The following is a 12,695-nucleotide window of genomic DNA, read 5'->3' on the forward strand; positions in this document are numbered from 1 at the left end:
GCTTATAGATTTATGTGTGTGCCTGCGTGTGCGGCCGCTGCAGCAGGCTAATGCAGCTGCCACTCTCCATGGCTAATGTTCCTTAATGCATTGGTGTTGTCTCTGATAAGCATGTCATGGTGTTTACATTACGGAGACTTCCGCTCCCTATTAGCAATCCCCGAACAGACGACTAAATTAAATGCTTCAAGCCAATACCAACGAAGCATCTGCCCCTCAAAGGCTATAATTGTCGCCCTCCAATAATAATACACCAATGAGAACTGCTACACAGGCCAACAAAACGAGGCATTTTAAAGACTGTTACGGAATCCAAAACAGCAGCTGACAATATTTGTGGGCTACAAAATGTTTTCATACAAACGATCATTTAGTGTGTGCAGTATATTTATGATTTAGTATTAGTTAGCATGAATCCAAACTGGAACACAAACTGCTGGTGATACTTACAAGTATTTTTTATTTTCGTAGACATCATGAAGCTTTAAAACATGCGGGTGTTCTATGAGCTTCAGAATAGCTATTTCTCGCTCCACCTGTATAAAGAGATAGGTAGGGGAAAAGGGAGGAAGGGAAAGGGGGAAAAAAGAGATTTTATTAGTGTAACATCAACACAGTTCCTTAAAGCACTATAGGACCAATTGTCCTAATCTGCCCTCTTACACTGCAGCTTTCCTCTTACTGCTGCCAAAACTGAAGTACCAGGGAGACAAACTGACTGACCCTAAAATAGCCTGTGATGAGTTCTTGCCAATCGTTTTTTTGAGGTCACCTGAAGGTCACTGTTAGAGAGACAAATCTGAGAGGCAGCAATCTGTAATAACACTTGACACAACCAGCGTAAGAGCTTAAAGGGAATAAGTAAACCACTGAAAGGAGCTGACTTGCACTTTCTACTGGAAGCAAGGACAGAGATAAGCTTCGACCACACTCTGGTTGGCATCCAGGGCAGTAAGCACAGGCTATTTCAGGTGGAAAATGTAGTTCTCTTCAAAAACTGAAGGAAAACAGGTTGCGTTTGTCTTATCTTACAAAAATTGTGTCCTCTCCTCTCGTATAAAACAAGCCTCGCTGAATACTTTGAAATCACATTTCATAGGCTGGTGGTTTGTTTCAGAAAAACATAAATCAGCATGAAATAGAATAACCAGAGTTACCTGAGTAAGACATTCCACATTTTAACATTTCTGTCCACTAAGAGAACCATCCTGCGCTTGAATTGGGGTCAAAATGTCCACTCAGGGACATCAACGTCGTCAAGAAGAGGCTTTTTTCCTGCAGTCAGTCTGAGACAGTGGCTGTAGGGTCTACATATAAACAGGATGCATGTCCAGAAGAAAACAGATGGCTGAGTCCACACAAGTTTGACACTGAGACTGGTGAGAGCTGAATTTCACCACAATCGAGCAGATCAGTTTGGATTTGTGTCAGCATCTCCGGAGAGTTGTAGTCAGCATGCACAGCTGCCACTGAAAATCAGCATGGAACCTATTTCGGCAGAAGCCACTGCTAATCTTCAGCCCCCTGTGCTGCTCTCGTGCTCCGCTTGTGGTTATCTGCTCATCCTTCTCCTCCACCTTTCTTGTCCATCCTCTCATCCACCCTCCGTGTCTAGCTTTGTCTGACAATGATGGAGATGAAAGGACAGTGCGATATAAAGGCTCCTCTGCCTCATCTCAATCTCATCAAAGTCAATTTCACTTTGTCCCTTGCCTGTGACAGCCTTCACGCTGCTTTAATGTCACACTCATTGTGGCTTAACTTTATGAACACTCATGTGGAATGAAGTCAAAGCTCTGATCTGCCAGCTAACTCATTTTTGTTGAACTCCCATGAAGCTGTATGCTTGACTGGGCGTAAAATCAAGTTCCTCCCCCTTAATTATGCTCTCAAATAGTTTTTCATTTCAGAACAGCCTGTATTAGTGATTACTGTCAGCTCAGGTATTGTACCATATCTTGACACACTTTTGATGAATATTTTCTGCTAGAAGTAGCAGCATCTCCACTCTTTATTAAGAGTACGATAAAGTCCTGCTGAATGAGCTTACATTCAGTCACTGAAGAGAGAAAATGTAGTTCAGTGCAACATGTGTTGAAGCTGCAGCCAAGAAAAAGTCATGGGAGAATATAAAGCTAATAACGCTAGGCACACAGCTTGTATAGAAAGGGTAAAGTGGTAAATGCGTAATTAGCATTAGCATGGAGTAGGCTATCAGTGGGAGTAACGGCTAGGCTAATCAGGACTAATCCAGAGACTAATGAGCGCTATCAGCGCAGTACACCATGCCACTTTCTCACCTGAGGCTAAGGTGCGTTGTTAAGAATGAGCCCATGGTGGCTAGTGAGCTAGCTGGCAGCAGGATTCCCTGCAGAGAGACTAATGCTACCCAGGACTCATGGAGAGATGAGCTGTCGAAACGCTACAGAGCCAGCAGCTGGCTTCCTAAGCTTCCTCTAAGCGCCTCCTTTTACTTAATTGAAATAAGAGAAATGAGGCTTAATGTGAAGACTTAACTGTACAACTGCCTGCTTATTGCAAGATTAGCTGTTGATTAACACACTAATGTAAATCTGTGGAGCATCCCTTTCTCTTTTCTAGCATTGTACAGTACAACAGTTTCATTAAATCGCTTACAATTATCAGTCAAAAGAAATTATCTTAAATGCATTTACAGGTAGAACAACAACAACAGCATTTCTTCACACACAGTGACTAACTCCTCTCTCCTTATCGAAGGAGTGAGCAAACATCCACACATATTGAACACCTCCATAACTTCATGCTATCATAAATACCAGGTGGTCATTCTCTTTCCTGGCTCCTGTACATGGCTCCACACTCTCTCATTAAGTTTCACATCTGTGAGTGTGGACAGCTCTCTCCATATCTCCATGGCACTTCATTAAGCCTTTATTAACAGGCGCTTGGACACCTTTCACCCACACCCACACCCACACACACACACACACACACACACACACACCTCTTCTTGTTTCATCTTTCTTGTGTTCAACATATTGCCAATTTGCTATATTATTTCAAAAACCACACAGGGTTACAAGAGGAAGAAAAAGTAGAAAAAAAAAAACCTCGAGATGCGAGGACTGACACTAATCCAAATGAGCTATTTGACAGTGACATAATTTGTCTAAAATATGTGGGACTGCAGTGTTGATTTCTGTTAAGGTGAAAACTACAACTAACATGGCTTCTACGATGGTATTTTATAGTAGAAAAGGGAAACTATGCTTGAGAGGGAGACTGGGAAGACTGGAGCTACATGGACAAATTATGCAAAGCCGTCACTGGTGCTCACAAATGTCACTTTCAATTCAAATGATGAGAGCTAGTTTAGCATAGTTCCGTCAGTTCACTATTGATTCTTTAAATTACAGCCCTGGATCTGAATGGAAGAATGGACGAGCAAACAAATGACTAGCGACATCAATAGTTTCATCACTGTGGCTAAGAGTCCAGTGATAGAGGACGGAGGATCACAGAAGGATAGGCAACAACAAAGAAGCAAAGAGATTAGATTCATGTCACACATGTCACAGAGCAACCAAACAGAGAAACCACCTCAAAATCTCACAGGGGAAAATATTGGATCACAGGCTCTGTCATCTCTAACTCTACACTTATTGCACCTCGCTCTTTTTCTCCCACCTTTCCCTCTGTCTCTCTCATGCACGCAGAAGGAAAACACAGACATTTCTGTCACTTCCCCCAGGCGAGCGACTGAATGGTCCCTTGATACTGAGATCTGAGGATCAAAGTCAACAGGGCAGCCATGTGTGTCAGATAAAAAAAACATGGGTGACTATGCTAACGTGGGAGCTGCAGCGCATGCAAGAGCTGTTGAATGGATCGAAAAACAAAAGAAATATAGAGGAAAGGATGAGTGAATGTGAGAGGGATGAAACATAAGCCATGTAATTCTCTGCAATGGAGAAGACTAAAAGAGAAATGCAGAGGAGACAGACAGAAAGAGGGCACAGTGGCAGTGCCAGCTCACGTCCCCCTGAGTCTTGCAGCCTCTTTTGTTGCTAATTAACACAACACAGGGAAAGGATAACCTTTTTAACAGAGGCGTGCACAAAACAGCCCACAGAGAGTAAACTGGTAACAGGTATGGCGACGAGGTGGCGGTGTGAGGAGCTAAAGCACATTACAATCAAGGAAATGATAGAACATTCCACCTACATAGCTTAGCTTCACCTGAAGGACAAAACATCTGACGATGAATTTATTTTTATCAGACTGCTAGATCTTTCAAAAGCTTTTCATCCAGTCAATCACAACATTTTAAAGTATGAATTCCAGAAATATGCTTTTATGACTCACCGTTTTTTATGGTTACTAAATTACATTTCCAACAGAAGATGATTTGTTAGTGATTCTGTGGACAAACGCTTTCTTCATACCATTTATCATTCTTTAACTTGTCCTTAGGTGAGTACATTTTCTGCAACCCTTCATAAACAATATTGATAGGATCGCAAACCATTGAAATCCTTTATTTCAGCTTTATTTCACAAACTTTGACTACTCACCATTTATGATATTACTGTTTCAAATATGACCTATTTCCTAAAGTTACTCTTATACAACCCGGCATACATATCATCTTTATCTTCCTCAACATAGTAGTTAACATACTGTATATCGTGGTCTAAACTCTAAATTTTGCTTTCTGGGTTTTATTTCTGTGTTCTACTTTCTATTGTTGTATTGTCTTTAGCAAAAAGGGTGTAGTAGAGAAATCATATCATATCATGTGACATATGGGTGAAGGAGAAGTAAGGTATGGATGGGGTAATGGCCGTGGAGTTAAGGAGACGTGGGTCCAACTGTCAGTGAGCAGAAGGGGAGGAGACAGCACAGCTTGGCTCCTGGCTCACAGACAAAGCCAGTCAGCTCGTCGTCCATTCATACTTGTGACATGTGGACACATTAACGCATGATGCACACACACTGTACACACACGCCATGGATCACGGCAAGCCATGAGCCACCTCCATCCATCCATATGTCGGTCAGTGAGCCAGTAGGGCAGAATCTGTGTTTTCTGCCAGGAACAGAGGGTAGCCAAGCTGGTGTGTATGCATGTGTGCGTATCTCTGTGTACGTGCTTACACATGCATGTAAATGGGAAGGCGTTTAGTGGTTGTAGAGCTCTGTATGTCAGTCTTTCTAAGCAGGAGGGAAGGACATCCGTTTCAAGGGCAAACATACACACAGAAACACACATGTGCTCTTCCCCTTCTTGGTGTGCAAGTCATTGCCAACTCTTTCAAGATAATATTAACATGTGTTCCTGGGAGAACCTGCTTATCCAAAATTGGTTTCGAAATTGACAGAGATGGATTGTGGCGATGGATTTACCAGTGTTTGGTGAGGTAGCGTGCGCATTAGGTACTCGCTACTGAGGGCAAAACAAATACAAAATAAAATCATATTTGTATGATTCTATTCCAGTCAAAGTCGCTGAACTGAATCTCTTACTTTCATCCTTTTCTGTTTATCGCTTTTCCTTCCACTCTGTGGACCTCACAAACGGACAAACGCGTGTGCGTGCACACAAACACAAATGGACAGACAGTCAGCGGAGCAGGTTTTTTCTGATAATCACTGTATCAGTCATCCTTTGTGAAGAGGAGGTAAATTCCCTACACGGGGGATTTTGATCAATGCCAGAGACATGTAAATCGATGTGGACATAGTCTCTGCGAGCTCGCTAGTCCTTATCCTTTATCCATCTCCCACCCTTTCAAATCTTCCTCATTACCCCTTCCAACCCAAGACCAATTCTCCTCCTCCTCCTTATCTCCGATTCTATCATTTATTCTTTGTTTCTATCAGTCTATCTCTCTAATAATGTCTATGATGTGTGCCTGTGCTGCTGACAGATCCATCAGGCTGCCACTTAGACCAGTGGCAGGCCACATCATTTCACAGTAACAGACATGTCCCTGGATAACCTTGGTCATGATGGAGTCTAATGGCAGAGGTCCCCCACACCCTGGGGTCAAAGGGTATAATCAGGGATCTCCTCAAACATACTGCATGGGCTGATAGGTGGGATGGAGTGGGACGGGCTGAGGAGAGGGTAAAAGGTGTGTGTTTGTGTGTATTACAGTTTGCGAATGGCCGTGCTTGTGCAAAGGCCATAAGCAGGATGAGAGATTTATCAGTTAGGGGCAGTTACAGCGGATCCCTGTGGCAGCCATGTTTTTGTATCGGCCGTCTGTAGTGTCTTATCGTCAATTCGTCCATTCCGTCACTCACTCCCTAAGCGAGAGATATTTCAAACGAGAGGATTGGTAAGGTGACCTTGGATTGTGTGGAGATGTGAAATGTAGATTAATGAACTGGTTTTCACAGACTAAAGAGAGAGTGCAGAACTGTATATAATGATTAGATCTGAAGGTCATCTACAGTACATCAGTTATAAAAGTGTCAATCTAATAACCTATAGTCGCCTATATTTACATTTGTGGTAGATGGAATTGTTTCCAAAGTGCAGCAGAGGAAGATGAAATTGGATCCTCTAAGGACACTGGAGAAATTTTCGTTAAATGCCATCTGCTGCCTTATCTTGCTAAAAGTTCCTTTTTTTGCTGCCAACCTTAGATTAAAAATACCCATGATGTAAATTTGGGTGATTAAATGTTTGCAGCCTATTTGACTCATTGAAAGAAAATGTCAAATTAATTGTGAAAAACTTTGTTAAGCATTAATTGTTGGCATGTAAAAAGATTATTCATATGAAGGAAAACACCAAAATAGTGGACAATTGATTGCTCAGAAAAAAGAAAGGTGACCTGACTGTAAAATACAAAACAAGCAAACTAAGTGAACTACAACACTGGTGCTAGTTTTAGTAAATGTAAAGTTATGTGAAAGAAACTTAAACAAAGAAAGTGAGTAATGAAGACTATTTAGTGCAATAATTCAGGCGGAAAGCACTGATTAGCTAACAGTGTTTCACTCACTCAATTCATTATTTCCACATATGAATACATGGCCTCTTCATTGACACATGAGTCTGGTCAATAGTTAGCCAGGCAGAGGAGTCAATACTGGACAGACAACAGGTCAGTAGGTAAGACTGGTCAACTGAAAGAACCCAAATTAGCTTGAAACTTTGTAAATAAGTTCAAAATAGCTCAGAGAATTATTTTAGCTTCCGCACTTGTTAATTGGGTGTTACACCAACTCTTTGACACGTAAAAGGCACATTCTTGTGCTCCTAAGGTACCGGGTATGCATACTAATATACCCAATAATGACAAACCATATGTGCAAAAGTATACAACGCCTGTATGTATATACATGCTTGTGTTTATGCTTTGTGGACAAGTACAGTTAGGTGAGTTAGTGAGAAAAGAAAGGGGAGAGAGAGCATGTTAGTACAACAGTGTCATCCGCAAACAACCTCCACAGGGATGTAGAAGAAGGAGCTGATGAAGTTAAAAGTGTCTTGCTTTAGATGCTCAACACATTGACCAAAAAAGCCCAAATATACATCAGGATCTGTCCCAAACGAATTAACACTGCCAAGTCGGAGGTAATTTCCCTGTTTATTTACAACAGCTAAAAGTGGTTCATGTATCCTTGGTTCACAAATGAATGAAGCCTGTGCGTAATGTTTAGGCCTTATCGAAGCTCGTTGACAGCTTTTTTTCAAGAAACGTGTCGAATACAGGGGAGTTACATGGATGTAACTCTAGTTATACAAGTACATGTTTCGGCCTAACCATTTACAAAGTACAACTGTTTTTGTTTTTGTTTCAAATCAAATCAAATTTATGTATAAAGCCCAATATCACAAATTATACATTTGTCTCAGTGTGCTTTACAGACTGTACAGGATACGACACCCTCTGTCCTTAGACCCTCGCATCGCACAAGGAAAAACTTCCTAAAAGAAACCCCATGATTAAAGGGGGAAAAATGGAAGAAACCTCAGGGAGAGCAACTGAGGAGGGATCCCTCTCCCAGGACAGACAGACGTGCAATAGATGTCGTATGTACAGGATAAACAACATAGTACAAATACAACATTTGACAGAAATGATGTTGTGTTGAAAAAAAAGAGAAAGCATGGATGAATCCTGAAAAATGTCAAAAAGGCTTCCCGGTGTCCAGCAGGACCAGGGCAGCAGGCGCAACCACAATACCTGATCCTGACGTAAACTTTATCAGTGGCAACCTGCCACATGAGACACAGAAACTCCTGGGATGATGCCCCGGATGCTGTGTTAGTAACATACATTTACATAAAGGCATACAGATAGAGAAGGAGAAGAGGGGAGAGGGAGGGGAGGAGAGAGCAGGGAGGTGTCCCCCGGCAGTCTAAGCCTATAGCAGCATAACTAGGGGCTGATCCAAGGCAAACCTGAGCCAGCCCTAACTATAAGCTTTATCAAAAAGGAAAGTCTTTAGCCTGCTCTTAAATGTGGAGAGTGTGTCTGCCTCTCGAACACAAACTGGAAGCTGGTTCCACTGGAGAGGAGCTTGATAGCTGAAGGCTCTGGCTCCCATTGTACTCTTAGAGACTCTAGGAACCACAAGTAACCCTGCAGTCTGGGAGCGCACTGCTCTAGTTGGTTTATAAGGTACTATGAGATCTTTAAGATATGCTGGAGCCTGACCATTAATTGCTTTGTAAGTCAGGAGAAGGATTTTGAATTCTATTCTGTATTTTACCGGGAGCCAGTGCAGAGCAGCTAATACAGGAGTAATATGATCCTTTTTCCTAGTTCTTGTCGATACACGTGCCGCTGCATTTTGGATCAACTGAAGAGTCTTAAGTGACTTTTTGGGACAACCTGATAACAATGAGTTGCAGTAATCCTGCCTTGAAGTGACAAATGTATGGACTAGTTTTTCTGCATCATTTTGAGACAGGATGTGTCTTATCTTTGCAATGTTACGTAGATGAAAGAAGGCAGCCCTTGAGATTTGTTTTATGTGGGAGTTAAAAGACAGACCCGATCAAAGATGACGCCAAGATTCCTTACGGTGGTGCTGGAGGCCAAGTTAATGCCATCCAGAGCTTCTATGTCATTAGAAAATGCGTTTCGGAGGCGTTTAGGGCCAAGTATAATAACTTCAGTTTTGTCTGTGTTTAACATCAAAAAGTTGCTAGACATCCAATTTTTAATGTCCTTAAGGCATGCTTGAAGTTTAGCCAATTGATTGGTTTTGTCTGGTTTAATTGATAGATATAATTGGGTATCTTCCGCATAACAATGAAAGTTCATAGAGTGGTTCCTTATAATATTGCCCAAAGGAAGCATATATAAGGTGAATAGAATCGATCCAAGTACAGATACAGAAACCTGGGGTTGTTCTTATTTTCTTCTATTAAGGAAGAGTAATAAGCTGCTCTGGCATTACGGAGAGCCTTCTTATACGTTTTAAGATGATCTAACCAGACTAAACAAGATTTGTAAATTAAGCCATGGAGCTTTCTTTTTCTGTTTTATGATCTTCTTCTTAAGAGGAGCGACAGAGTCGAGTGTCATTCGCAGTGAGGCTGCAGAGCTATCAACAAGATGATTAATTTGGGAGGGACTAAAATTAACATTGGAGTCCTCCATTATATTGATATTGAGTCCTGGTATTGAATTAAGTGCCGATGGAAACACTTCCTTAAATTTAGTCACAGCACTATCAGCTAGACATCGAGCGTAGGATATTTTGCCTACTGGCTTGTAGTCCAGTACAGGACTTCAAAAGTTATAAAAAATGGTCTGATAAAAGAGGATTATGTGGACACACTGAAAAACTTTCAATTTCAACACCATATCCCAGAACAAGGTCCAGAGTGTGGTTTAAACAGTGAGTTGGTTCATGTACATTCTGACTGAACCCAATTGAATCTAATATTGAGATAAATGCATTATTAAGGCTGTCACTATCAACATCCACATGAATATTAAAGTCACCTACAATAATTACTTTATCTGTTTTAAGGACTAAACTTGATAAAAATTCTGAGAATTCAGATAGAAATTCAGAATACGGACCAGGAGGGCGATACACAGTAACAAATAAAATTGGCTTTATTTTTTTCCATGTTGGGTTTGAGAGCGTAAGAACAAGGCTTTCAAAAGAGTTATAGTTTAGTTTAGGTTTAGGATTGATCAAGAGGTTTGAGTCAAATATGGCCGCATATTGCATTTCAACCAGAAAATCATTACTAGTAGTATTAGTATTTGCCCATTAGTGGTAGTGAAGTGACACTCTAATTAATTATAACCACTATTATACAGTTGCCATGGAACGGAATGGCAAGACATATGCAATGACATCATTATATCCTCTAAGTACTCCTTACTTTATTACAATAAAAACATACTGTGGGGTACATGTTGTACCCATTTACTCTGGTATCTGTAAATTCCACTTTGAGATCAGTGTATGCAATGCATGCCTTTGATAAATGACTGTTACTATTTGTGCATGGTTATCGGATTTCTGCTTAGCACATAAGCACTAAACGCCTTCAGTTTGGGGCTGAGTACATTCAAGTGCAAGTGGGTCAGTAAGTAGCATTGTTGGCAGTGTGCTTTGTTGCATGCTTGTCCACAAGCTGTGATTCACCCCACAACCCTGCCTGTGTGATGTGAGAGTACTACAGACCAAGTCCAGCAGCGGGAGGACAGACAGAACCTTAAGGGGACTTGTGTGTGTGTGTGTGCATGTGTGTGTGTGTGCATGTGTGTCTTTGTTGATTGAGCAACCACACACACACACACACACACACACACACACACACACACACACACACACACACACACACACACACACACACACACACACACACACACACACACACAAAATCACAGGCAGTGGGAGTTTGTGTCTTTAATTGGAAGCAACATGATATGAAAACAAATGACGGTTTTCCTCTCAAGGGAACATGATGTACCTATTCAATAACCAGTCCCTACTACAACAAGACAGATAAAATATTATAATACCCAGTAGCTGAGAAGAAACACCCCCAAAATACACTTAAGTGGGTCCACAGGTGATATGAAGAGGAAGGAAATCCCAGTGCAAAACAAAGAAATTATCAGACATAAAAAAGGAAACTAAACTCTGAAAGGGAACTTTGCTGATCTTTTCATGAAAGAACCATACCACTTATGGGTACAAGAACTGGATAAAAATGTGGCCTTCGCTCACAAATGGAAAAGTGAAACACCAAAAGCAACACCAAATAAAAAAAAGCAAACAAAGCTTTGCCATTTATCTGACAATGCAGCAGCTTCTGCCTTTGAAGAGGAGAAACAAATGCTATCGGTTTAGACATCTGTCTGTCTCATGTTGAGCTCAATGGGGAATCCCGCTACATCTTGTGTTCTCCTATCCTCCATTTCATTATTTTGTCTGCACTCCATCTCTGTTTTATCTCGATAAGACATATGAGAGAGGTAAAATCAGTTAAACAACTCTGTGTGTGTTTGATTAGCTTCGTCACCACAGTGAGCAGCAGCATTAACATTTTTACACGTCCCTCTCCAGGATGTGTTAGATCCCAAACTATCAGGCAGAACGGTGTAAATCTCAATGTTTGGTCTCTTCAGTCGATGGTATTTAGCATGAAACATAATGGGACACAGGTATGGCTGAAAGCTGGCTTTTCTTCAAAATCCCCAAACATCTTGTGCCCTGTAGGTAAAATCTATTCCCCATTTCCGTTTCAGCACCGCCTCATCAACACTCAATAAAGACTGGGAAAAAGTGGATATACATTGATTTGGGAGTGGTGATTGAGAAGCAAAATAGGATGTAGAATGCTGAGCAACCTTCATATTGACTGATAACAGACAAAGAGCTTTGTAAGGCCTTACAGGTCCGGGGAAATCTATATTATTATTTAGGTTCCTACAGAATGCTATGAGGGGAAAAGACATGGACAGAAAAAACACTGTGTGACAATAGGAAAAGTGACAGATTGGTAATGCACCTTTTTTCAGGGAGAATGTTTGGTCAGTACTGTATAAAACAGTCAATACAGTATATTCCCAGTGATGCTTGTGTCATAGTTTTGTTCTGTAATGTAGCCATGATCGATATTTAAACTAAAAGGGCACTCGGAGAGCGCAGACCGCCAAGGCCTTCTCGCAATGGTAATGAAAGTGGAAAATAATGAATGTATCCGCCCTGTGATTCGGACACGCTTGGCACACGCTACACCTTTCCACCAAGTTTCATGAAAATCAGGCAAGTAGTTTTTCCATAATCTTGCGGACAAAAAAACTAACCGAAAACATAACCTCCTTAACTAATGTAAAAAGTTACTCCATTTGATAGAACCAAAATGGAAAAATTAAACAATACTTTTTTTGAACAGAACATTTGATTGCCAATATACATCAACAGGTGGAAATGCGTGAAAGAAGCAGCAAACGTACAGCAGAGAAAGAGAGTTGGTAATTATTTCTGTGCATTCAGCCTGTTAAGTTCAAACTGTGTGCTAAGCCCTTGCTTCTGGCTCTGCACCACATAAAGCTGATGGATCAACGTACAAGTGGCACAACATATGAAACCCATTTATTTTAAGGGGTGTCTATTGTCTCTGCAGCGGCACAGGCACATGCACATGCACATGCACATGCACATGCACATAAAGACTGACACAAACACGTATTCACTCGACATCGAGTTAAACG

At 41.2% G+C, this 12,695-nt stretch overlaps 1 protein-coding gene across 10 annotated transcripts in view; it reads right to left on the reverse strand.

Moving 5' to 3' along the window:
* Positions 1–12,695, reverse strand: part of brsk2a (BR serine/threonine kinase 2a) — a 158,376-nt gene that overhangs the window by 48,246 nt on the left and 97,435 nt on the right. For all 10 annotated transcript variants that reach the window (XM_029434270.1, XM_029434269.1, XM_029434267.1 and 7 more), the window contains one exon: positions 451–536. In XM_029434270.1, coding sequence (XP_029290130.1) covers positions 451–536 — 86 coding nt within the window. The remainder of the gene's footprint in view (positions 1–450; positions 537–12,695) is intronic.

Source organism: Cottoperca gobio, chromosome 6, assembly GCF_900634415.1.
Source record: "Cottoperca gobio chromosome 6, fCotGob3.1, whole genome shotgun sequence".
NCBI lineage: Eukaryota > Metazoa > Chordata > Actinopteri > Perciformes > Bovichtidae > Cottoperca > Cottoperca gobio.